Source organism: Eubalaena glacialis, chromosome 4 (genome assembly GCF_028564815.1).
Source record: "Eubalaena glacialis isolate mEubGla1 chromosome 4, mEubGla1.1.hap2.+ XY, whole genome shotgun sequence".
Classification (NCBI taxonomy): Eukaryota; Metazoa; Chordata; class Mammalia; order Artiodactyla; family Balaenidae; genus Eubalaena; species Eubalaena glacialis.
Window position 1 is genome coordinate 170023164 of NC_083719.1, and position 25848 is coordinate 170049011.

The 25848-nt window shown below is 51.6% G+C and overlaps 2 protein-coding genes across 9 annotated transcripts; one reads left to right on the plus strand and one right to left on the minus strand.

Annotated features, from left to right (window-relative positions):
• Positions 1 to 1659: 1659 nt before the first annotated feature.
• Positions 1660 to 10634, plus strand: ZNF692 (zinc finger protein 692). 5 transcript variants are annotated; one of them, XM_061188560.1, is made up of 12 exons: positions 1660 to 1746; positions 2429 to 2616; positions 2898 to 2929; positions 3274 to 3537; positions 4091 to 4139; positions 4232 to 4357; positions 4700 to 4921; positions 5009 to 5086; positions 5184 to 5262; positions 6724 to 6838; positions 9914 to 10013; positions 10156 to 10634. In XM_061188560.1, the coding sequence occupies exons 2-12, from the start codon at positions 2441 to 2443 to the stop codon at positions 10451 to 10453; spliced, it is 1539 nt and encodes a 512-aa protein (XP_061044543.1). In that variant the 5' UTR covers positions 1660 to 1746; positions 2429 to 2440; the 3' UTR covers positions 10454 to 10634. The 5 variants fall into 5 exon arrangements, with proteins under 5 accessions (XP_061044543.1, XP_061044546.1, XP_061044545.1 ...); XM_061188563.1 differs by having other exon boundaries at positions 9963 to 10013; positions 10156 to 10284; XM_061188561.1 differs by lacking the exon at positions 1660 to 1746 and adding an exon at positions 1859 to 1922.
• A 1199-nt stretch (positions 10635 to 11833) lies between these two features.
• Positions 11834 to 20388, minus strand: ZNF672 (zinc finger protein 672). Of its 4 annotated transcripts, none has more exons than XM_061188568.1 (4): positions 20114 to 20388; positions 15976 to 16098; positions 14993 to 15096; positions 11834 to 13689 (listed from the first exon to the last, which is right to left on the minus strand). In XM_061188568.1, the coding sequence occupies exon 4, from the start codon at positions 13450 to 13452 to the stop codon at positions 12055 to 12057; it is 1398 nt and encodes a 465-aa protein (XP_061044551.1). In that variant the 5' UTR covers positions 13453 to 13689; positions 14993 to 15096; positions 15976 to 16098; positions 20114 to 20388; the 3' UTR covers positions 11834 to 12054. The 4 variants fall into 4 exon arrangements, with proteins under 4 accessions (XP_061044551.1, XP_061044550.1, XP_061044549.1 ...); XM_061188567.1 differs by having other exon boundaries at positions 11834 to 13549; positions 15976 to 16131; XM_061188566.1 differs by having other exon boundaries at positions 15976 to 16131.
• Positions 20389 to 25848: the final 5460 nt, after the last annotated feature.

Genomic DNA, 25848 nt, shown 5'->3' on the forward strand with positions numbered 1-25848 from the left:
TCTGGCAAACACTTTGCACATGTGATTCTTTTAGGGTATTGAGTTGGAGAGATTATTTGGATTATCTAGGTTGGTCCAAATACCTTCACAAATGTCCCTATAAAAGAGAAGCAGAGGGAGATTTGATACAGACAAAAGAGGAGGTAGCAATGTGACCGGGGAGACAGAGATTGGAGTGATGTGGCCACAGGCCTGGGAATGCCAGGTCATCATTAGAAGCTACAAGAGGCAAGGAAAGGATTTTCCCCTAGAACTTTTACCGGAAATATGGCCCGGATGACAGCTTGATACGAACTTCCGGCCTCCATAACTATGAGTGAAAAAATGTCTGCTGTTTTTAGCCACCAAGTTTGTGGTGATGTTACAGCAACCACAGAAAACTAATACAGGTGACTTGGAGTAAGGTTTTAGCAGTGGAGAGGGCCAGAAGTGATTGGATTCAAGATATATTTTTACAGATAGTATCAGCAGGACTAGCTGATGTATCAATATATGGTGTTGGTATTACAGAAGAAGAGTCAAGGATCATTCCCAGGTTTTTGTTCTGAACAAGTGGGTGGATGATGGCAACATTTACTGAGATAGGAGAGGGGCAAGGATTGTTAAGTGTTATGTGTTGGCCACACTCATGTTTGAGAAAATATCAACTAGCTTTTGTCACTGCTATGTGCCAGGCACTGTTCTAGTTCTTAACTCAATTATCAGTGTAAAGTGGGCAGTTAGATATGAGTCTGGAGCTGAAAGAAGGCTAGGCTGGAAATACAAACTGGGAGTCATCAGTGTCCTGTATTTAAAGCCATGGGGCCAAATACATCAAACAAGAAGAAAGAAAAGAGAAGACTTGGTCCAGAAGAGAGAGGACTTGGTCCAGGGACAAAGCCCAAACCAGAGGACACTCAATCTGTTTTGCCTAGACAGTGGATGAAGATCCAACAAAGGAAAGGAGGAGCCGATGAGGAGGGAGGAAAACCAGGAGTGTGTTAAGTGACAGAAGCCAACCTGTAGTGGAGGTTGGGGCGTTGCATGGAGGGAAATATCTACATTGTCAGATGTTGCTCTAGGAGTAGAGAGGCAGAGAACTGACCACTGCCTTTAGCAAAGTGGCTACCCCAAGTGGCCTTGACAAGCGCCATTCCAGTGGCTCGGTGGAGAGAAAAGCTCCATGCTAGTCAACTGAAAAGGGAATGAAGTGCGGAATAGTCCGCAGCAAATCTAGGCAACTTTTCGGATGACTTTTGACGGGGAACAGAGGGAATGGGCCATAGGTGGTGGTTGCCTTGAGGGTCTGGAGAGAGCTCTAATTGGTTTTAAAGGTGTCTGATTCTGCAGCACGTGTTTGCTTCTTGGTGGCAATTGGGAGAGGGAAATCGAAGGTGAAGTACAAAGTAGGAACAACTGCAGAAGCCACGTCCCTGGGCAGATTGAAGGGGCTGGGGTCGGTGCACGGGAGGAGGGCTTGGTCCTACTTATTCCATTTCCCCAAGCCTTTGGTCACCAAGCACAGGCGGTCGCCGCGGAAGCGACCCGTCCACAGCCGCCGCAGGGCTCAGCAACGAACCTGAACACTTTGTGTGGGAACCAAGGCTCCCAGCAGGCGTTGCGCTGGGCGGCTAGTGCGCAGGCGCGCGCGGTCAGCCTCCGACTCTCCCCTCCCAGGCAAGCCCGGGCCCCAGTTCCAGGCTGGAGCCACCGACGCGAAGGGGGACGGGTTCCTCTTAAAAGAGAAACGGAGGCGGCGCGCGCGAGGTGGGCCCCTGTCCTCCCGCCGCTCTCCGGGCCTGCGCGCGACGCTGGGGAGGCGCAGGCGCAGTCGGGATGAGGGCGGGTGGGGGCGCTCAGGTAAGGCCAGGGTGGGGGTGGGCCGCGGCGGGAGCTCTGGGCGGCCTGGGAGCTGCCTTAGGAATTGGCCCATCCGACGCAGTGTGAGTGTTCAGTGGCGCGGCCCGAAACTGAGTGGGGGGCGCCTTCCAGACCCCCGTTCCCCGCCCCCCTGTCCCGGCTCCACCCACAACGACCGAACTATGAGGAGCTCTCCCAATGCACACGACCTCTCCTTCCCTCATCAACCAGTAAAGACCCATGCCCTTTTGAAGATGAAACTGTTACCTTACCCTCTGCCCCTTCCTAGTCGAAATTTCCTTACCCATAGCTCCAGTTCTTCACGTTAGTGGGCCCAGGATCAGGCCATTCTGACTTTGATGCAGTCCCCCTACCTCCCACCCCCAAGATACCCACCCCATAGCGCTAATTTACACGCCCTGTAATGGAAGCAGAGGTGGTTTGGACCCAGTGGCAGCGAATGCTATTGCAGTGGTTTAGTTCTGCCCCAATTCACCGTTGAGGAAACTGAGGCCCCAGCGGAGGGTGGAGCCGGGGCCCCTGGCCCCGGATCAGGCCAGCCCACACGCGTGTCTCCCCGACCCCGCAGGCCCTGGTACTCATGGCTGCCTCCCCTGCGGACGCGTCCCGCAGGCGGCGAGAGAAGCGGCGGCAGCTGGATGCGCGCCGCAGCAAGTGCCGCATCCGCCTGGGCGGCCACATGGAACAGTGGTGCCTCCTCAAGGAGCAGCTGGGCTTCTCCCTGCACTCGCAGCTGGCCAAGTTCCTGTTGGACCGGTTAGGGGCCGGGTCAAGGGTTCTGGCGGAGGGCACCCAGGCTGCAACACCCAGCACCCTACCCGCCCCCTTTCCCCCACATCAAGTGCTGGCCTGCTGCTCCTTCCCACTGGCAGATTTGTCACTTCAGCAGTAAAGCCAGTGTGATTTGTGGCCTCCCAGGGTCTCCCCCCACCTCTTGGTCCAGAGAATAGGGGACCCCCTAAGTGTGTGAATGCCCAGAGCTGAGGGCAGTTGGCCACATGGGCCCCCACCTGACCTGCCTCTTGTCCCCCTGGCAGGTACACTTCTTCAGGCTGCGTGCTTTGTGCAGGTGGGTAGGGAATGGCTAGGGGTAGAGGATTAGGAGCCAGAGAGAGGAAGAGGGGCAACAGGGAGTGGTGTGACCCAGAAACACCCTCCCTAACGGGATTGGATTAGAGGGAGCCTTGAGTGAGTTTGGGAAGAGGTGGGGGAGTTGGGGAGCCCAAGGAGGCAGCCTGTCGAGAAGGGAACAATATCTCAGAACCCTGGGGTTTGGGCTCTGAAGAATGGTAAACTGGATTAGGGACCAGGGTTGCCCAGGGGGTGGGGGTACAGGGCTGTCTGAGTGTGGCTCTGCAGGATGAGAGGAGAGGACCTCCCAGCTCACCCTGACTGTTGCTTTCACTGCTCTAGGTCCGGAGCCTGTGGCCCCCAAGGGTCTGCAGTATCTGGTGCTCCTGTCTCATGCTCACAGTCGAGAGTGCAGCCTGGTGCCTGGGCTGCGGGGACCTGGGGGCCGAGATGGGGGGCTTGTGTGGGAGTGCTCAGCCGGCCACACCTTCTCCTGGGGCCCCTCTTCAGGCCCCACATCTCCAGAGGAGCCCAATCCGGTCCCCCTTGCAAGTACTGGCCAGAGAAGCTGGTGCCCAGAAGCCAGGAGTGGGCCGGAGCCCGCAGGTAGGCTGGGGGAAAGAAGAGTTATGGAGAAAAAAGAGGGAAAAGTGTTCTTGTCCCTGTAGCTCAGAACCCCATTCTTTAAAAATGATCCTTTCTCCATGGAAAAACTCTATGGTGACAAGGAAATATATCCTCAAATATATTTTTAGGTGTGAAAAGCAAAATACAGAATTGGATGTATGGTATATTACCGTTGGTGGAAAAATAAGAGGAGAAAGGAAAATATTTGTATGTACTTATGAATGTATAAGATATTTCTGGAAGGGCATGTAGGAAACCAGGTTACCTGTAGGAGGAACGAGGTGGCTGGGGTATAGTATTGGAAAGGAGACTTTTCACAGTGTACTTTTCACATGGTTCAAAAATAAAACTTTTCTTTGAACCATGTGAATGTACCATCTCTAAAATAAAACAACCCCTCCCACTCCAGTAGCCTCTGCCCCCTCTTCCTCCTTCCTAAGAGTCTTCCTACCACTTCAGACCTTAGAACTCCACCTGTCCTCATCCCTCCAATACAGAGTTCCTTCCCCTTTGACCCTACCTATGCCAACAGGTTTGGAATCTAAGCATGATGAGAGGACTGAGGAGGCCAGGTTGCCCAGGTGAGTTTGGGGTTGGGGGGGACAGGATAGACCTGGGTGGACAATGGGAGTGAGGGAGCAGGACCTCATGCTTGCCTTCCTTGGACCTGCAGAGGGGTGGAACCCCCGCCGGAGGCCTTCCCATCCCTAGGAGAAGAAGACGGGGAAGAGGAAGATGAGGATGAAGAGGAGATGCTCAGTGATGCCAGCCCATGGACCTACAGCTCCTCCCCAGATGAGCAAGTTGGGGCTGAGGGAGGATGCTGAGCAGAGCAGGAGGAGGGAGGGGGTGACTGGCTGGGGCACCCAGAGCTTTGCAGACTTGAGGGAGGGGCTTGTTGGTGGAGAGGGCAGGGTAGGCTTTGGGGAAGGCAGAAAGAACTAGAGGCTTTGGATTGGGTGGAAAGGAAGTTAGGCTCTGGGGGAAAATGAAAGCTGAAAGTAGGTATGAACAGGGAGCCTGTGGTAGGGGTAGGGTTGTTCTGAGTTTGGGATCTTTGCAATTTAGGGGTTGGGGTTGGGCTGGGGCTGGCTGAGAATCCAGGGAGATAATGCCCTCCTCCTCTTCATTCTCCTTTCAGCAGTGAGCCAGATGCCCCCAGACCACCCCCTTCCCCTGTCACCCATGCACTTAAGGATGGGGAGATACCCCCGGCCCCTGCAGCTGTCCCAACTCCTCTTGCTTCGCCATCCTCATCAGCATCCTCATTGGGTTCTGGAGCTCCTCTGCCTGTAGAAGTCAGGATACAGCCAGAGCTCAGTGGGACCCCTCAAGCAGACCAGCAGACTGAGCCCCTGGCCAGGTAACCTGATGGCTGAGACAGAGGGCAGGGGCATCCTGGGACATGGCCCTCCCTCGAGGCCCTCTGCTCCCTCTTTGCTGCCCGTAGCCCTGGGAGTCAGGCTCAGTCTGCTCTGGCCTCGGCATGGGATGAGGACACTGCTCAGATTGGCCCCAAGAGAATTAGGTAGGACTCGGGGAAGTGGCTCTGGGTAGGGAAGGGAGCGGAGGGAGGTGGAGGAGAGCCTGCACAAGTCCTCATGTTTCCTATTCTCCTCCCCCAGGAAAGCTGCCAAAAGAGAGCTGCTGCCCTGTGACTTCCCTGGCTGCGGGAGGATCTTCTCAAACCGGCAGTATTTGAATGTGAGGATGTGAGGGGTACAGGTTGGGTTCTGCGTAGCCTCTTGGGTGGAGGAGAAGAGCTGAAGGAGAAGCTGAGGCAAAGAAGCCTAGGGTGTGGGGGGAATTCAGAGCCAGGGAGAGAAGAGTTGGGATGGACGTGCAGAGCTTGCCTACAGTTAATAATCACTAATCCAGATGACTAGCAGATAAGGCAGAAAACCAAGCCTCAGGTGCACAGCTGCTGCTCACTACTGCTTGTTACACAGGCCCTCTGATGACCACATGGAGATGATGGTGGCATTCCTCAGGCTTTTGGGGTGCTAGTGACTATTCTAAGCACTTGATATGTGTCAAGTCTTTTGATCTTCTCAGCATTCCTATGAAGTGGGTGCTGGTACTACTCCTGCTTTGGAAACCAAGGAAAACAGAAAGGTTAAGCATTGCCCAAGGCTTCTCAGCTAGTGTGTCATGGTGCTGGGTTCCTCACTCCATCGGGCTGCCTCTCCCTGCTGGCTCATGTGGGTGGTCCTTACTCCAGGAGGATTAGGAGACAGACCTGTCCCCAGCCTCACTGCAGGAGAGGTTTGAGGCACAGAGAGAGAAGAGTCCCAGCCCCACACTCAGCCAGAGCTCTCACAGGGTTCTGAGGCTGGGGGGAGGACCCAGACCTGAGGGATGGTGAAGTCTGGGTGGATGGGATTTGGGAGAGGGGGAAGGTCCCCAAGTGGTGGTGAAGCTCTGGGCTTCTGAGAAGAACATTCAGCAGGGCTGGTCAAACATACTTGCGTCTATTAATGGAGGAGACTGAAGTAGCCCCCAGCAGCAGTTTAATTATGGGAAAATGGGATCATGGAGAAAGGGAAAGCGCATGCAACTTAGTGAGCCAGGATGTGAAACTAGACCAGATAAAAAGAGAAATATTTCCCAGAAATACTTGGGGAGTTAAGGTTGAAGAACACACTATCCTTAAAAGTGTTCCAGGTTGAGAAAGAGTGTGTGTGTGTGTGTGTGTGTGTGTGTGTGTGTTTCCAAAGCAGATTTAGGAGAAAACGATATAATCCCATGGTGAGCTATTAATAAAAAGTAGGCCATCTGAGTGATATTGTTGTACATTGATATTGATATCAAGGAGAATAATCATACCCACCAAAAAAATATGTTCCCATCCCTGGCAGGTGGCAAATCCATAGTTAGGGAACCAAGAGTGTCACCAGAAGTGCACTTTTTTGAGGGACCTGGGCATTGCAAGGTGAGCTTGTGACAAGGAGGTGAGATAATGGAAGTTGAGGGCAGGATAGGGTGAGGGCAGAGTTTGGGGTCAGAAAGAGCTGGGATTGGGGTGCTCGTGTATAGGTGAGGACTGGCCAGGATGATGTGAGCTGGCGGTGACAAGGAGAACTGTTGTGGGAGAGGGCAGAAGAGCCTGCCTGCTGGGTCAGCTCTGGTGGTCGCCCTGAGGAGACCATGTGCTTCCTCCCCTAGCACCACAAGAAGTACCAGCACATCCACCAAAAGTCCTTCTCCTGCCCAGAGCCGGCCTGTGGGAAGTCCTTCAACTTTAAGAAACACCTGAAGGAGCATGTGAAGCTGCACAGTGGTGAGTGGTGGAAATGCCTCCTCACCTCCCCACTGTGGGTCCTGTCACCTCCCCCTGTGAGTCCCTTCACCTCCCTTTGTGTGTCACTTTACCTTCCCCCGTGGGTCCCTTCTCCTCCCCCTGTGGGCCCCTTCACCTCCCCCGTGGAGCCCATCATCTCCCCCTGTGGATCCCTTCCCCTCCCTTTGTGAGTCCCTTCACCTCCCCCATGAGGCCCATCACCTCCTATCTGCAGGTCTTGTCACACTGCTCTGGGATAACTCTCACTCACACGCTCATCCTGCACTCTCTGTGTGTTTAGATCCTGCCTGCTTGAAACTGTTCTAGGTGCTGGGATACAGCAGTGAATAAAGCAGGCAGTACTCACCTAAGATGTCCACTCTAGTGAAGGGCTACAAAGAGCTGTGAAAGGTGCTCTGAGCAAAGACCTAAGTGAAGGGAGGAATGGAGGCTTCGCCACATCCACAGGCAGCACATGAGAGGACCCTAAACTGGCATCTGAGGGCATGTTCCAGGAATGGAGAGGAGGCCAGGAGATTAGAAAGGAAGGAAGAGAGGTCAGATAGGTGGTAGGGGCCTGCAAGACCACCATCGGGTTGGCTTGGCTCCTGGCCAAATGTGATGGGCACCAGTGCGGTGGAGGGAGGGACAGAACTGATTTTAAAAGGAGCACTGTGGCTGCCATATGGAGAATAGGGGATAGCAGGAATGTGCAGTGCACAGCGATAGTGACCTGGACAGTCGAGTTGGTGAGAAGTGGCTGGAGACTGACAAGAGAGTGAGGATGGAGCCAGGGCTACTGTGGGAAGAACGGATTGTCCATGGGTAGGACTGTGGAGTCAGGGGTGACTTGGAGGGTTCCAGCCTGAGCAACTGGGCAGAAGGTGATGTGATTTCCTGAAAATGAGGGAGAAGCAGGCCTCAGGAAAGGGACATGACATTTTATTTGGGACATGCTACTTAGGTATCCCAGAAAATGTGCATCTGGTGTTCAGGGGAGATGTTGGGCAAGAAAGAAGTGTTCATCATGAGCACATGTGTGGTGTTTACAGCCATGGGTGGAGTGTTCCTACAGGGAGAGAAGAGGTCTGAGCAGGGCAGGTAGGAAGGGCAGCTACAGAGGGGCCGGTGGGGCAGGTGAAGAGAGTGGTATCTGAGGACCCAAGGGGAGAAAGTGCTCCAGGGAGGAGGGAGGGGTGAGACCTGCCAGTGCTGCAGAGCTGAGTGAGATGAGGATGCACACAGGCCCCCAGACAGGGTGGTGGGAAGCCATCCTTGACCAGACGACAAAATGGCATGTGACAAGGGAGATGACAGCCGGAATGGAGGGGGTTCAGAGCAGAGACCAGCTAAGGAAGTGTAGACAGCAAGTATGGACAACTCTTTGGAGTTCTCCTGTGAAGACAAGCAGAGAAATAGGTGTAAGTTGGAGGGCTGTGAGCCTGAGCACAGAGATGGGAATGATCCCACAGAGAGGAAAGGCTTGCTGATGCCAGGGTGGGCTGAGCAACCTTAAGTCGGTGAGGAGGGGTGTATCTGAGCACAGTTGGAGGGCAGCCACAGGGAAGCAGGGACTATTCACATATATGGGCACAGAAGCAAGTTGGCTGGTGGATTAGGTGGGGGGAGGATGTGGGCATTCTCTCCTGGCTCCTCTCTTCTTGGTGACTTATAAAACGAGGTCACTGCTGAGTGAGGTTGGTAGAAAGAGGAGGTCGTGTGGAAAATGCCCTTCTGAACTCTAGAAAGTGGGAGAGTGAACTGACCAAGGAGTTGCAGAGGCATTGTGTGTGTGCGGCGGGGGTGAGGCTTGACACTTGTAGTTGTGTATGAAAGTAAAGCTCAAAGTGGGGTGAGAGTGGGGGGTTGTAGGTTGTGTTTCTGCCCCCCTTGGCACACGTGTGCCGGCCTGGAGCAGGCCAAGGGTTGTATTTATCCTGAGTTGGGTTTTAACCAAGCAGGCACAGCTGAGGAAGAGAGGGACAGGTGAGTTGGTAGTGTGAGTGAAGGAAGGCTACAAAGATGCCCTGGGGCTTCCCTGGTGGTGCAGTGGCTGAGAATCTGCCTGCCAATGCAGGGGACACGGGTTCGGGCCCTGGTCTGGGAAGATCCCACATGCCGCGGAGCAACTGGGCCCGTGAGCCACAACTACTGAGCCTGCGCGTCTGGAGCCTGTGCTCCGCAACAAGAGAGGCCGCGATAGTGAGAGGCCCGCGCACCGCGATGAAGAGTGGCCCCCACTTGCCACAACTAGAGAAAGCCCTCGCACAGAAACGAAGACCCAACACAGCCATAAATAATAAATAAATAAATTAAAATACTTAAAAAAAAAAAAAAAAAGATGCCCTGGAAATGAACTGGGCAAAGAGAGGGGAGGGGGACAGTGGGAAGGCAGTGGGCTGCTGGACTGACAGCCTGGATAACTGTAACAGGACAAGGTAGGGGGCCCTGGCTGGAACTGGGATGTCTGAAATTGTGATTTCAAGGTGGTGCAGTGATGGGGCATGACCTGGGAATGGTGGCTGAGAAGGGTTGTGGGGGGCGGCCAGGTCAGTGAAGGCCAGGGAACAGGGGAGGGGAGTGCTGGACATGTAGAAAACGAACTGACAGCAGTGGTGGTGGCTGAGGAGAGGGCCTAGAGCCAGAGCTGTGTGGAGTGCAGGAGCGTGATGGGGATGAAGGCTGTAGGGGTGTGTGTGTGGTCTGATGGCAGGGTATACAGAGCAGCGGTGGGACAGAGGTCTACAGGATGCCATGAAAAGCAAGGCTACCTCCTCTGCTGCAGGAGGTGTAGGAGAAAAACCACAGCAGGCCTGTGAGAACTGCTGGAGATGGGCGATGGGCAGGTGCTGTTAGAGCTGGCAGGGGGGCAGGTTCAGGGAGAAAGGAGAGGGGATTGGCTCTTGACACCCACAGGGCGTCTGACAGGTCACACGGCACTGTTGGGGGTGGGGTGGGAGGAGTGAGATATGCAGGCTGAATAGGGACAGTACTCCTTTGGGGGACAGTGGGGGTGGACCAAGGAAGGGCCTCAGCTTGGGGATGGATGCTGGGCTGTCCCCCATGTGCCCACAGATACCCGAGACTACATTTGTGAGTTCTGCGCCCGGTCTTTCCGCACCAGCAGCAACTTGGTCATCCACCGGCGCATCCACACTGGAGAGAAACCCCTGCAGTGAGTGTGGGGAAGAGAACCCGGGGTGGGGGGAAATGGGGAGGTGCTGGCAGGACATCTGGGCAGTTGGGACCAGGAGGAACCCCTGGGGAAGTCAAGATGGGCTGAGGCCCCTTTCTTCCCTCTGCTGTCCCTGGCTCAGGTGTGAGATCTGCGGGTTCACCTGCCGCCAGAAGGCGTCCCTGAATTGGCATCGGCGCAAGCATGCAGAGACGGTGGCTGCCTTGCGATTCCCCTGTGAGTTCTGCGGCAAGCGCTTCGAGAAGCCAGACAGTGTCACAGCTCACCGCAGCAAAAGCCACCCCGCCTTGCTCCTGGCCCCGCAAGAATTAGCTGGTCCACTGGAGTCCTGTTCCAGCATCTCTGCCCCTGCATCCCTGGGGACCGACGAGGGATCCAGGCCCTCTCTGGCTCTTCAGGCTCCCACACTGCTCCCTTAGCAGTGAGCATTCCCCAGAATTTGGGGAGCCAGGGACTGGAAAGGAGCAAGAAGGGCCAGATGACTGGTCCCTGGGGACTAGGGTGATGGGGAGTGCAGGGCAGGGGCAAGACTGTGCTCTAGGGGAGCCAGGCTACTTTAGTCATCCTAAAGGACAGAATAAACCCAGTATTTTACATGGACGTGTGTGAGCAGAGCGAGTGTTTTGGCACCTGAGGTACAGGAATCTTGATTCCTTTGGAAGCAGTCTCTCCTGGAATGTGCCTGAGTGCACCCTAAGTGCAGGCCCTATTCTTCTCTCTGCAAGCCCCCATCTGCACCCACCCTTAAGACCCAGCTTTCTTTCCCAATTTGCTTTGGCACTCCCTCCACTCTTGCATTCAAGCAAGGCGCTAGGTAATTCCAGAGGGTTGGGCTGGAGTAGGATTAGAGGTATGTGTCCCTGGGCCACATTTGTACTCTCCACTAACCAAGAGAACCAAATGTATAGGGGCCTCTGAAGAGTCTTCCCTTCCAGTGCAAAAATGAGGGGGCTATACATGCAAGATTGCTGAGCTAACTTGGGAAGGGACCAGAGACCTTGGAATTTTGAAAGGGCCTGTCTCTTGGGTGACTCCTGAAGTCTGCAAATACAGCAGCCTCAGGTTTGACAAAGGGAGCTCTTGGCATCTGGAACTCAAATAATTCTTTATTTCACCACCTGCAAGCAAAACAATCGCTGGCCAATTACAGGGAATTTTCAGCCCTGCACTGTGGCCTCTGTGGAGCTCAGTTTCCTCATGGCTCCAAGCTTAATTTGTGTATAGCGTTCTTACTGCACTTGTCAGTGCCCAGCTTTGTGGACCCATGTGGTCTTGACTCAGGTCCCAGGGCTGATGTCCCCCACCTGGAGAACACTGTCCTGAGGCACCTTAATCTGTACACCAACAGGCCTGTCCCATGGGACAGGTGGGCAGCCATGCCGAGAGCTCCTGCCCACCTTTACATGGCGTGAAGCACTTCTCTGGGTGCTTCTGGTGTGGAGATATCTTTCAGTGAAGTGAGCTTTGCCACTCTCTCTCTGCAAATTTCCCATCTCTCAGAAGCTGAGGGAGAAAGCAGCAGAGAGACTAACAGTCAAGTGAAAGGAAGAGGCAAGAAAACCACAGGGCCTGTGGGATGTGACTCTGGCCACATCTGTGGTCATTACCTGAAGAGGCAGGACACCAAAAGTATCTGGAAAGAAGAGGTAGAGGAGACTCAGGCTGGAAAAAGGAGATGGGACAAGAGAAGACAGAATGCTGATGGGAAAACAGGAAACACCTGAGAGCACAGCAGCAGGGATGGGACACACCAATACCTGGGCGCTCTTCCACGCGTGGGGTCTGAGAGGTTCTCCCTGCACCTACACCTCAGAGGGGGAGGACGGACTGAGAACAGGCAAAGAGCTGACAGGGGAAGTAGGTGTAGGGGTGCAGCGAGAGGCCAGGTGAAGTGCTACCAACAGAGATGGAGAAAGGTAATATGCCACGCTGCCCTTCCACAGAACTCCATCTGCGAGTTGTCCGACCCGTCCCTATGGCACTATAAAAGTGCTTATCTAGCCCACTCCGGAGAAGACGCTCAGCAAGTCTTTCTCAACTGAGACACAAAAAGCCCTTGCTTTTCCTGTCCTGCTTGCCCAGCAAAGATGAGGGCAGTGCCTGCCTTGGCCTGAGTGGCACCGGCAGCTGTAGCTGCGGCGGCGCGAGCACGTGTGTGGGCCCGCTGGTGCTGCGACAGGGAGCGGCTGTGGCTGAAACACTTGCCACACTCCGCACATTCCGCCGGCCGCTCGCCCAGGTGCGTCTTGCGGTGTAGTGCCAGCTTGGAGCCCACACTGAAGGCTTTGCCACACTCAGGGCACTTGTGGGGCTTGTGGCCAGCATGGTTGCGCCGGTGCACGTTGAGGTTGGACACACACGTGAAGTGCTTGCCGCACAACTCACAGCGGTAGGGCTTCTCGCCTGTGTGTGTGCGCCTGTGCTTTGTGAGGTCCGAGCGGTCGCTGAAGCAGCGGCCACACTCGGTACAAGGGAAGGGCCTCTCGCCTGTGTGGATGCGCTGGTGCACCACAAGGTCGGAGCGCTGCCCAAAGCCCTTGCCACAAGTGGCGCATGCGTGTGGCCGCTCTCCCTGGTGGCTACGCCGATGGCGCAGCAGCGTCGAGCTCTCGCTGAAGCGGCGCCCGCAGTCGCTGCAGGCGTAGGGCTTCTCGCCCGTGTGCGTGCGCTGATGGCGCACCAGGGTGGCGCTCTCCAAGAAGCCCTTGCCACACTCCGGGCATTTGAAAGGTTTCTCACCCGAGTGCGTCTGCAGGTGTCGCGTTAGTGTGGAGCTCTTGCCAAAGCTCTTGCCACACACACCACATTGGTGTGCGTCCGAACTGCCTGGCTGCCGAAGTGTGGAGTCACCAGGGCTCCTGGCCGTGTGGACACGCAAATGGCTCCTAAGTCCCGCACCGCTGCGGAAGGCCCGCGGGCACTGAGTGCAGCGATGGAGCGTGTCAGCGGGCACGGCCGGTGTCCCCCACGGGTGTGCCCGTGCCTGGTGGAAGCGCAGTGCGCTCTGGCGGAAGGCACGAGGGCACAGCGGACAGCGGCGGGGCCGCTCGGGAGGGTGCCAGTGGCGCCTGTGCAGCAGCAGAGCCGGGAGGTGTGGGAAGCAGCGGCCGCAAGCTCGGCAGCGGCAGGAGCGGCTGCGCCGCCTGTGCGCGCTCTGGTGTAGGTCAAGGCGGCCGCTGTGATGGAAGCTCTGGCCACACTCATTGCAGATGTAGAGTGTCTGGCCCGCATGAGCGCGTCGGTGCGCACGGAGGTCTGCGGCCTGTGCGCAGAGCTCGCCACACTCTAGACAGCGGAAGCGGCTGTCGCCACCATGGGTGCGCTCATGCCGCAGCAGCACCGAACTGTAGCGGAAGCTCTTTCCACACTCACTGCACCCATAAGGCCTGCCGGCTGCTGCCTCTGAGGCAGCGAGCATGATGAGGGCCAGCCGGGCGCCCTCAGGGTGCAGCGTGCCACTCACACTCTGGAGTCCACCTCCTCCAGCTGAGAGTTATTCTCAGTTTTCTTAAGGCCTAGAAAGGGAACGGTAGCAGAGGGAAGAGAGGGAGGCCTGGAAAACTGGTCCGCGGATTCCAGGGTTCCTTCTCTCACAGCAGGTGCTGTGGCTGTTTCAGAGGTGGGCTGCAGCTAGGTTTACCGTGTACCGTGAGCCCTGCAGGGAGAAGGTCACTGTGAGCCCCGGCAACATCTATGACAGCTACACCTTGGGGAATGGAGGGGCAAGCACAGGCTCCCTGTTTTCTGTACCTTCCTCAGCTAGACCATCTCTGGAGTTCCATTCTCCAAGAGGAGGCAAAGCCATGGGAGTCCTAGAAATATGGGGGGGGGAGGGGTCCTTGTGCCACCAGGAAGGGCAGGAGGGATTCAAGAGGGGAGCTTTCCTCCAGTACACTGCTCGGAAGGGAAGGAAGAGTGTCCAGCTTGTTTTATGACCTTAGACCAGGGACCTTGGCCTGGAGATGCACTAGGAAACGACCAAGGAGGGATTGGTAATGAGAAGTCCCCTGGGCCTAAACCACATCAACACCTTCCTCTGAAGACCCAGGGTTTCCTGAGTAACCAGTGTGAACCCAGCCAGGCCTGGGCTGGAAGCGGTGAAGCATAAACCTATCCAGCAGCAGCCTGGGCAAAAGGCTCAGGAAGGGCTGGGACCTGGGCAAGGGAAGGTATCTGAGAAAACCCAAAGTATTGCTCCTTGGCTTTGGACAGCACCTGATACACAATCACACCACATCAGTACACAGTCTCAAAGTTCCCTGGCCTAGCCTTGAGAAAGCAACTCAGGACCCAGGAAAGGGGTAAAAGGAAGCATGAATAATTCACAAAGAATATTATCAAAAGTTGATGGCATTATCGAAGAAGTGATTTTCACATTTCTAGGGAAGGCTGGGGAGAAGGAAGGGACATCCTTTCTAATGCTCAGGGCATTCAAGTTGTTTGCAAACATTCTGCAGACTTCCCTCATTGCCCCAGCTCCAGGGATCTGAGAACCTGGAGTAGCAAAGAAGCCCCTTTATGGGGGTGGAATCTGCGCTGCTATTTTCTTTATCTCAAATGGTATCCCTGAATCCTTCTGACAAGTTGGTCCGGGTGGCTCTCTGTGAGCAGGGTCAGCATTTGTGCACAGAACCTCCTGTGCCCTCTATTTAGAGCACATATTGGGCTGCTCTCCTCACCTGACTGGCCTCACCACTGACTGTTCCCCTCAAGATCCATGGATCTGTCCCCAGTTCAGTTTAGTGGGACACAGGAGACAGGTATAGTCACTATAAGTTATAGGCCATGTCACCCAACAGATCAGTGAGAGAAAGCAAACAAAATAGTCATCAGTCATTTTCTTATTAGCAGATGGAAACTCAAATACCCAGAACTGTGGTTAAAACACCCCATAGATGGGGTCCTCATCTTTTGGATGCAAATGGAGTCAACTGAAAAAAGCCTTTAAAACCACAGACCTGCAGGGGTGGGCTCTGAAGCTTCTGTTCCCCTCCTTCTTGGGAAGGAGTGGTGGATATAGCATGTTCTCTCCCTGTGCCTCTGGAGCAGGATGTGCTGTGCCCTGCAGGAAGGATAAAATAAGAGGGACAATGTGAATTTAAACTGAGCAAAGGGGACAGACGCAGGTAGAAGAGAAAGAAGGAAACATTTCTTGGAAGAGGGTATTTTTAAAATGGATATTTTCAAATATAAAAAATTAACAAGAATAGTACCACAAATCACTCACTCACCTTCAGCATCTATTTACATTTTGATATTTCGTTTCATCTATGACACTCCCCCCACCCTACCCCAGCCCATACACTTTTTTTGGGGGGGCGGGGGTCTGGAGTATTTTAAATCCTAGACATCTTATTCAAAGAGGATGAGTTCTAAACAAAATCTGCAAGCAGGGAGGGAGGGAGGGTGGGAGGGAGGGAGATGCAAGAGGGAAGAGATATGGGAACATATGTATATGTATAACTGATTCACTTTGTTATAAAGCAGAAACTAACACACCATTGTAAAGCAATTATACTCCAATAAAGATGTTAAAAAAAAAAAAAAAATCTGCAAGCAGGGGCAAGAGCCCCTCTGCAGACCTGAGAGCAGACTTTAGAGGGAGTTTCTTGGTTCTTCCAGAGAGAGTTTTCAGCCCAGACACTTGCTTGGGCTGCTAATTCTAGCTGGTCAAATTCAAAAGAATGTTTGCCCTTGTGTGAATAAAACCTTCTCTCAAGGGTCAGTGGTTGATCCCAAATGCCAAAGAGAGCAATGCTTATGTCCTAGTGAGTATTCCCCCTCACCTGAGTGTCTCTGGAGACCCTGGCACCTCTCAGGCCAAGTTTCTGGGATTACACCCTCTGCCAGGCTACTGCCTTCAAGGGCACATGTCCAAGGAAGGTAAGACAAATGCACAAATGAAAACACACACACATAAATGACATATAAACAAAGATACCATTTTGCCCCATCACAGACATGGAATAAGAGACCCTGGTCAAGGGTGCAGGTTTTGTGCTTGAGTGCCAGGGTGTATCCTTCAAGTCTCTCTTCTGTACCTCACCCCATGCTGGAGCTTGCCCTGGAAGGAAAGCGTTTATGCTTGGGAGGAAATCTGAAAGAAAAAAAAAATATTACTGTGCCAAAAGAAGAACGATTTCTAGACTGTCCTAACCATCATTTTCCTGATTGAGTTCTGAAGTTGCTATACCACCAAATTTCTTTGATTTTTGGAAAAAAATAAGTACAAGGGAGGCTTCGAAAGAGGGAAGGGGGTAATTATGTGTGAATTGATGAAAAGTCCTAATTGTTCAATACTTTAAAGTATTTTAGGGCTTCCCTGGTGGCGCAGTGGTTGAGAGTCTGCCTGCTAGTGCAGGGGACACGGGTTCGAGCCCTGGTCTGGGAGGATCCCACATGCCGCGGAGCAACTGGGCCCGTAAGCCACAGCTACTGAACCTGCGCATCTGGAGCCTGTGCTCCGCAGCAAGAGAGGCCACGATAGTGGGAGGCCCGCGCACCGCGATGAAGAGTGGCCCCCGCTTGCCACAACTGGAGAAAGCCCTCGCAGAGAAACGAAGACCCAACACAGCCAAAAATAAATTTAAAAAAAAGAAAAAAAAGTTTAAAGTATTTTAGTACCTTTCAAGTATTTAATACTTACAAACTTATTATACGTAACTAATAAAAGACAATTACTAAGAAGATAAGCTAATGGCAAAAATTAATATTCACAGTAAAGATAAATTTCTGTTTCGTATACCACGAAACTTGTTTCTTAATAGATATTGCAGGCATTTCATGCCATATCTAACTGTTCACAGGAGTGTTGGACTTAATCAGGATTTAGTACATTTACTAACAATCTACTGTGAGAGGAGTGTAGTTCTTTTTCTTCTGAGTTGTGTTGTTCAGTCAGTATAAAGATTTTCTTCCCTGGTTATCTTTTCTGCCAGGCCAACATTTCTGGGGCATGATGAAGAGGCAAGTGATCATCTCACAATTCCTCCATCTTGAAGCCAGAGTTGGATAAAACTGGTCTGGGCTGCAGGAGTGGGTTTGAGGGCTGTCTCAGCTGAGCTGTCTGCTACAGTAGCCACAAGCCACATGTGGCAACTGAAACTTGAAATGTGGCTGGTCCAAAGTGAGATGTGCTATAGGTCAAATACACTCGTAACTTCAAAGACTTAGTATGAAAAAAGAATACAAAATATCTCATTAATAATGTTTAATGTTGACTATATGTTGAAATAATAGTTTATATATATTGGGTTAAATGAAATATATTTTTAAATTTTATTTCACCTGTTTTTAAGAAAAGTGATGATTACAAATGTGGCTCACATTTTTGTTCTATTAGATAGTGTTTGCCAAATGGCCTTTCCAAATCCTGGAACAATGTACAAAGGGAGGCTGACCCACCTCACAGTCCCTGAAGGGGATTGCATGGGAAGAGGCCACCAACTGCCCTGACCCTTAGAGCCTCAGTAACCAGATGACAGCCACTCTTCTCATCTCCCAAGATGTGGGGCTCTGGCCACACCCTCCAGAGGGCCCATCTGCTCTTCAGGAAAGTGAATATCTGTACTGCCATCTAGGAGACCTGTTTGGGACTTGGGGTTATAACTCATGCAAAGCCTATCACTGCTACTCTCCAGTTATTACTAGCACCAATATGGAATGGCTCTCATATGTTTCTGTGTATGTACCCCTTTCATCCTCCCAGTAGTCCTTTGAGGTGGGTCCTACTGGTTACCCCTATGTGACTTGAGGTTCCCCTGTGGTGCAAGCTCATCCAGAGCCACAAGGACGGCAGGTGGGTCCAGGGACAGGAAGGGGACGGCAGGCTGGGAGGCCCGTCTCTGGCTCTCCCCGATAGTCCCCAACCCTTCCTGGCCCTGGCCAGCTGGCAGCAGTGCGGCAGGAAGCCCCAGGCAGCCCCAGGGACCACCATGGGACCGGGGCTCACTCTGTGTACTCTGCAGTGGATTCCTTTGCGGTCCTGGTAGAGGAAAGGAAACAGTCAGCCTAAGAAGTGGTTTGGGGAGCAGTAGCTGCATTCGGGAGAGAAGATTCTTCTTCTGGCCTCTCTATATATACTTAACCCCCACCCTGGTCCCAGTCCTAAAGTCTGTTGCCCAGCCCTAATGACAATGTAGTCTCCAGGACTCTGAGACACCCCTAGAGGCTGCTGAAATTTACATCCATCTAGAAGCAAATAACCCACTTCTCACTGTTGGGAGGAGGAGGGGGGAGGAACTAGATGGATGGAATAGTTTCCCTGACCCTCTGGAGCCTGCTTTGGGGCCTTTCCACTTGTAGTTCTTTCTACCTGAAAGCCCTTTCTCCTCCTTCATTCAGGGCTCTGCTCCAATAATCCCTCCTCAGAGAAGCCCTACTGAGCACCTTCACTCCTCCAAAACAGTGATTCCCAATCTACTCTGGAAAGGTTTCGGTCTCTTTTCTAGGTGAGCATGGGGTATGAAATCCAGAGCACCAGAATGGCCACTCCTCACTTCCCTTTTTCCCATAACAGAAACAAGGTCCAGTACTTTAAAAGACATTGCCCCTTCCAGCTTCAGATCCAGTCTGACATGTTTAAGGAGTTGGTGGAAACAGGAATGACAGCTCCCTCCCCGTTCCAAGTACCCAAGCCCGATCATGATCCAAACAGATTCTTTTGCAAGGTTTTTTCACAAAGATTTTCCTGTGAAATCTGGGAAGTGTGGAGAATGTATGTATGTTGACAGGGAGAGAACATAGTAGGATAGTTTATTCTCTATGTTCCTTTGACACATGGGCAAGACTACAGCCCAGAAGAGCCAGAGGAGCCCAGAACTGGGATGAGGAAGGGACTATATGGTACTTTGCACTCTTCCTAGGCCTAGCAAGAAGTTGGGCACACATAAGGCATCTAATGCTTTTTTAAAATGATGTATTAATCTGGAATACAATTCTTTCAAACGTTAGGTCCCTGGAGGAGAGGGCCTCTCTCTAGTCATCTTATCCTCCACAGCCCTATCCACTGCATATACTGCAAATACTCTGACTTGGTTTACTAAGTCCTTAACTGCAACCTGTGTAGGAGACCGGAGAGGCAAGTGTCCAAATTCTGGGTCTTCCATTACCAGCTGTGTGACCTTGGACAGGAGACGTGGGGTGTCTAACACTCCTGCCTGAGAAAACTCAGTAAAGGAAGCTGTAATAATGTTTCCTATGAAAAGAGGGAAGGTGTTAAGTCTGAGAACTGCAGTTGCCGAGTTTTTAGGATTTACTCTCCCCTGGTAAGTTTTATGGAACCCTGAAAAAGAGGTCTGACTGTTACCACCTAAGCATCCTAAACGTTCTGCAAGACCTTTTTTAAGTCTTTTCCCCCCGACACCCCCCCCCCCGGCCAAAGAACCCTACTTAACAGGATTAGAGCAGTGTGGGGCTTTCGTAGACCCTCCCCACACACCGGCAGCTTCGAGAGTAAGTAGTGACATTGGTTACTCATTTTAAGACTTGGTGCCTAGTACTTAACGGGAGCTGAGCACAACTATTCGAGGAATGAGGAACGCCCCACCTGAGCAGGTCGCCTTCCCTGGCCCTCCCGCAGCGCAGCCAATCCCGGGTGCAGTCAGTTTTCCTCACGAGTTACTGGTCAGATTCTCCTTGCACGAAACTTCCCACCCCGGGCCCACCCCAGCTCTTCACACTTGGCGCCAGCCCACGCGAAGGGCAAGATAGGGCACCAAAAACGTAGTGGAGAGTAGGGGGCGTTTAACATCGACCGAGCCCAGAGGCTGCCGCTGCCCTTTTAAACTGACTCAGCCTGGCGATGTCCGCGTCGTGGGGCCGCCAGCCACGAAGGTCACCAGGGGAGGACTGGCGAGGACAGACGGAGGGCAAGGCCTGGGAGGAGCAGGCCGCGAGGCAGCAGCGGGGGTGCGCCGGCCAATCGCTTGCTCCGCGGCGCCGCCGCGTCACTCGTTGCCTGGGCGTCGTTCCCGACGGCTGCAAACGCTAGCCGCTCGGAGCGGAGGGAAGAAGCCGGGCGCAAGTTGGGGACCACTGCCCAGCGCTAACCCTCCCTCCCAGCCCTTCGGTCCCCTCACCGGTCGCCGACTGGATCCTCGGACACCGCGCGGCTCCCACTCAGCTGGCTCGCCGACCCCAGCCTCCCGCACTGCGGGACTGGGACGGGGAAGGGAGAGAAGGAGCTGGCGGAGCGCGGGGCCGCAGAGTGGGGGGAGCTGGGAGGCGCCTCGGGATTGGGGGGGTCACGCTCCAGCCCCGCTCTCCCGGGTTGGCCAGTGGTCTGCCTCATGAGGGCCGCGTCACCGGTTGCTGGGAGGACTAGGAGACGTAAGAAGGCTCCACTAAAGGTTCAGGCTCGCCTGCCCAAGCCAGAATCCCAGTAAGGGGGCGGAGCTAAAAGGCGGCGCCTAGGGAGACTCCGGTCCCGCCTCCCACCCTTGTCAAGGCCCCGCCTTCTTCCCAGGCTTAACCAATCCCTGCCTTCTCCTTTGTCCACGTCCCCTCCCCGGGCCTCTTCCAGCCCAATCAAAGGAAAAGGCGCTGACCCACGTGCACCGCCTCAGCATCCAGTGGCGGGGTCCGGATGCTCTATATGGTGTTCCTGCGGCTCACAGGCGGCCGCTGGGTCGCCGAAGGGGGTCCTCGCGCGGGTGCCCGGCGCTGCGTGGCCTTGGGGGCCACCCGCCCGAACAGTCCCGGCAGTAAGTTGTGACTTCTTACAATGAGGCCAGACTTGATACCTATTATCTTACTCCTCGCCACAGGTCTGCCAAGGAGGCACCCACAAATTAATGACCCATCCAGGGTCGCACTGCCAGGGTTGGGGGTACTCCTGGCCTGCTTGCCAATTGTCTCTACAAGAGCTTACTGGCTGAGCTCTCTGTGCAATGTCTTGTTCCACTGAGGTGTGCTTTTAGTGTTGGTTTCCGGAAACGCTTTTGGGAATGTGACCATCCCCTCTTCAGGGCTGCCTATCAGACTCTGGATGATGGCTCTCAGGACCATTCTTTACCAGTTCTAATCTTCCTTTCAAGGTCACTTAGTACCACGCATCCTGCCACTCATCCAGAGCTTCAGCCCCTCTTCTCTGCTCAGGGGTTCCCTAAATCAGTGTACACTTAGATCCCTCAGACCTTCCCCTTGCTTTTTTATAAGCTAAACAAACCCATGCATAAGCACACATATTAAGAAATGGAATATTTCCAGAACCCCAGAAAACCCTTTGGCCCACTTCTTGTCTCTACTCCCACAGAAAGAGTAACCATAATCTTGACACCATAAATTAGTTTTGGCTAATTTATAGTTTTGACTTTATATACATGGAATCATACTATATGTACTCTTTTTGAGTCTGATTCTCTTGCTTAACTTTACATATGTAAGGTTTATTCATATTGTTGAGTGTGGTTGTAGTTAGTTCATTTTTGTTGCTGTATAGTATTCCATTGTGTGAATATACCATACTTGATTACCTGTTTTACTGAATAAATACAGCTGATGGACATTTGGGTTGTTTCTAGTTTGGGGCTTGTATTAGTTTCCTAAGGCTGCTGTAACAAAGTACTACAAACTGAGTGACTTAAGCAACAGAAGTTTATTTTCTCACAGTTCTGGAGTCTAGAAGTCTGAGCTCAAGTGTCAGCAGGGTTGGTTCTTTTGGAAGGATATGAGGAAGAATCTAATCCATGCCTCTCCTCCTAGCTTGTGGTGGTTTTGGAATGCAATTGAACTCTGCTTTGAAATCCACCCATTCTTAACAGTTTAGTCAAATGCCATCTCCATAAAGCTGGAGATGCCTATGCTAGAATGTGCTCTTCTCCCCCATAGTTTAAGGGAAGGGCTTTGCCCCACTCACAAACAATGCCCTGAAGCATGAGCACAGTGCCTGCTCGTCACAGATACTCAATGAATGTCTGCTGATCCATGTATAGCATCACGGTGTAAGGAGTACAAGTCTGGCAGCAGGAGGCAAGTAAGTGGAAAACAGACACAGGATGCAGGCCTAGGGTGATGACAGCCTGAACCAGGAAGGAATGGAGGTGGGAGATGTAGATACATTTTAAGGTAGCATTGTGTAGAGCAGTGGTCCCCAACCTTTTTGGCACCAGGGACCTGTTTCGTGGAAGACAATTTTTCCACAGACCGGGGTGGGGGGTGGGGGACAGTTTCGGGGTGATTAAAGAGCATTACATTTATTGTGCACTTTATTTCTATTATTATTACATTGTAATATATAATGAAATAATTATACAACTCACCATAGTGCAGAATCAGTGGGAGCCCTGAGTTGTTTTCCTGCAACTAGATGGTCCCATCTGGGGGCAATGGGAGACAGTGACACCCGAAGTGTGTTGCTTATGTCCAACCTACTCCGTAATCTCGTTTTGGTCGCTGTCACTGCAGAAAACCCTGCTTCACAAAGGTAGGATGCTGGAAATGGAAGCAGGCTTTTCAGTGCTTTTGTGGCAATCTCAGGATATTCTGCCTTGACTTTAATCCAGAATGTATGGAGATTTTAAGTTGTCTCAAACATACTTTTAGGGGCACTGTCATTTGCAATCTCAAGCAGTTGATCCTCTTCTAGCATGAAGTCGATTCACCTGGCTTATTCACAAGTGGGTCGCGGATCCATTCCTTCCCAGTTCGGGGATCTTTTGTGGTTGGGAAGTAATGCACAAACTCTTTTGAAAGCTGAGACAGGTGATCATGCACCAGCTGGGAGAAAGAAGGCCCTGGCTCAGTCTCTTTCAAAATCTCTGCTAATATTTAAATGTCAAAAATCCCAATGTTCACTCATCACCCCCTTAATTCCAGTTTGGCTTTGAATGCAGCCACTTTATCTGCTGACTTGAAAACAGTTGTCGCTCTCCCCTGAAGTGACAGATTGAGTTCATTGAGCAGGTTGAATATGTCACACAAGTAAGCAAGTTTTGCAACGCATTCTGTGTCACTGAAATGTGCTGCCAGTGGTGACTGTTTTTCTAAAAATCTCTGGAGCGGCTCTCATAACTCAAAAATTCTGGCCAGTGATCTATCTTTAGAAAGCCATCTCACTTCTGTGTATCAGAGAAGACATGTATGCTCTGAGTCCATCTCCTCACAGAGCTGCATGAACAGACGTGAGTTAAGGGCATGTACTTTAATGTGGTTGATGACTTTAATCACATCCTGCAAAACGTTGTTAAGTCCAGGTGATATTTTTCAGCTAGCCAGCATTCTTCTATGGATGACACAGTACGTAGACTCACATTCAGAAGCGAACTCTTTGACCCAGGTAGTGAAACCAGAAAGCCGTCCAGTCATGGCAGCTGCTCCATCCGTGCAGATACCAACACAAAATGACCAATTCAGTTTTCCTGATATGTAATCATTAAAAGACTTGAATAGTTCTGCAGCTGTGGTGTTGGTTAGCAACAAAAGTGCACATAACATATCCTGATGCACATCCTCCTGAAAAATATATTGCACAAAAACAAGCATTGTTGCCTTGTTGTCAACATCAGTAGACCTGTCAACCTGGATTGTGTACCACGGTGACTCATTAACCCTAACAACTGTGCCTCAATATCCTCTGCTATTTCATCAATTTGTCTAGTTATGGTGCTAGCCAAAAGAGGAACACGTGCCACCTTTCGAACTGCAGCATCTCCTAAAAGTTCACGACAAATGTCCTTAGCAGCAGGCAGGATCAACTCTTCACCGATAGTAAAAGACTTCTTAGCTTTAGCAATGCAGTTAGCCACTAAGAATGATGCTCTCAGTGCAGAAACATTTGCTGAAGCGGTGGCCTTCAATAATTGCTTCTGTTCTTCGTGTTCACATTTTTCTCTCTTGAAAAACCCCAGAGGCTTGTCTTTTAATGCAGGGTGCTTGGTCTCCATTTGGCGAAGCAGTTTTGAAGGTTTCATGGCTTCGCTGGATAGCCAGTGGCCGCATATTATACAAAGCGGGCTTGGAGAATGTGAATCACCTGTTGCAATGAACCCATAATTTAAGTAGGACTCTTGGTATTTTCTTTTAAATGCAGCTTTCTTTTTGTTGGCGTCTTAGAGTCTTCTGCTGTCCCATCATTGGGTCTTTCCCCCTTTTCAAAGAAGCTCTCCAGCGACATTTGTTTTTTACTCATTTTGGCTAGGGTTAGCTTGTGGGCTTACCAAAACATGACTGAGACAAGTGTACAGTGTGGGAAAGAGGCGCAGATGGAAGTGGTAAATAAAATAATGGGCAGGCCATGCGTGGACTAAAATGTGTCCAATTCTGACTTAAAGTCTGCCAGCAGATGCAGCTGTACAATTGAAGTACATCAACTCACTTGCCACTATAAAGCCTGCCACCAGCTGCAGCTTAATTGTCACTTGCCACTCACTGATAGGGTTTTGATATGAGTCTGCAAGCAATTGATTTATTATGGTCTCTGTGCAGTCAAACCTCTCTGCTAATGATAATCTGTATTTGCAGCTGCTCCCCAGCGCTAGCATCACCACCTCAGTTCCACCTCAGATCATCAGGCATTAGATTCTCATAAGGAGCACGCAACTTAGATCCCTCACATGCGCAGTTCACAGTAGGGTTCGCGGTCCTATAAAAATCTAATGCTACCGCTGATCTGACAGAAGGCGGAGCTCAGGTGGTAATGCGAGTGATGGGGAGCAGCTGTAAATACAGATGAAGCTTTGCTTGCTTGCTTGCCACTCACCTCCTGCCATTTGGCCCAGTTCCTAACAGGCACAGACCAGTACCGGTCCGTGGCCTGGGGTTTGGGGACCCCTGGTGCAGTGGATGACTGGTTGAGAATAATTCCAAAGCTTTTCAAGCCAGATAAATGGACTAATTAGGATATTTCTGGACTCACTGTTCAGTACTGATGTCAGGTATTTAAGTGACATTGGCCAATTCCAGAGGAGTGACTAGGATGGTGATGGATACATCACATAATTGAATGGGCTGAGAATATTTAACCTGGAAAAGAGAAATTGTACATGATGACTGTACACAAGGTTTGACGCACTGTCATGTGAAAGAGGGCTTGATTACAGAACTTTCTTTTGTGTAGCTATGGAGGGAAGAACTCAAACCATGAAGAGAAAATACAGGAAGGTGTATTTTTGTTTCTTATGGGAGTCATTATAGAGGGGAATGATAATTGGAACAGTAATAATGAGTGTAGTGAGAGAAAGTTAGAAGGTCAAGAATAAAGTTATGGGCATATTTGTCAACTTGAAAATATTGGATCCAAATGGTTGTCTTTCCCTACAAATCTACATCAGTAAATAACTCCCAACATGGTTCCATAAATATTCAAGATATTTATGGAGGGCCTACTATATGCCAGGTAGTGTTCTAGGCATTGGCGAATACAGCTATGAACTGCCATATGAATTTCCCTAAAATAAGCTCTGGCTGTGTTGTACTCCTGCTCAAAAACTGTCAAAGGTTTGTATTAACCACTAAATGAAGTTTACTCTCCTGATATGATATTAAGTCCCTTTTTCACCTGTCCCAACCTGCCTTTCCAGTCTGTTCTCTCTAACTCTCCACTAAACTGGATCAAGTTATTTAACCTCTAGTTCCTTAATTGTAAAATGGAGGTACAATATACCTCAGTTTGTTGTCATGAGGATCAAATGAATAGATATAAACCGCTCAGAACAGTGCCTGGTACACGATAAGCACTGCATAAGTGTTTACTTTTTTTATTGTCAAATGACATAAGCAAGTCAGGGAAAATAATTTACTTCTGGAAAACCCAGTAGATTTAACAAGGGTAGAAATAATTCCGGCATTTGAGTAAAGGCTGTCCCTTTTATCAACC

Bases quoted from the DNA above. Each gene is read 5' to 3' on its own strand.
- ZNF692 (XM_061188560.1), top strand. From the start codon at position 2,441: ATGGCTGCCTCCCCTGCGGACGCGTCCCGCAGGCGGCGAGAGAAGCGG. The intron at 2,617-2,897 runs GTTAGGGGCCGG...TCCCCCTGGCAG, and splicing joins GCCAAGTTCCTGTTGGACCG to GTACACTTCTTCAGGCTGCG. The intron at 4,358-4,699 runs GCAAGTTGGGGC...TTCTCCTTTCAG, and splicing joins TACAGCTCCTCCCCAGATGA to CAGTGAGCCAGATGCCCCCA.
- ZNF672 (XM_061188568.1), bottom strand. From the start codon at position 13,452: ATGCTCGCTGCCTCAGAGGCAGCAGCCGGCAGGCCTTATGGGTGCAGT.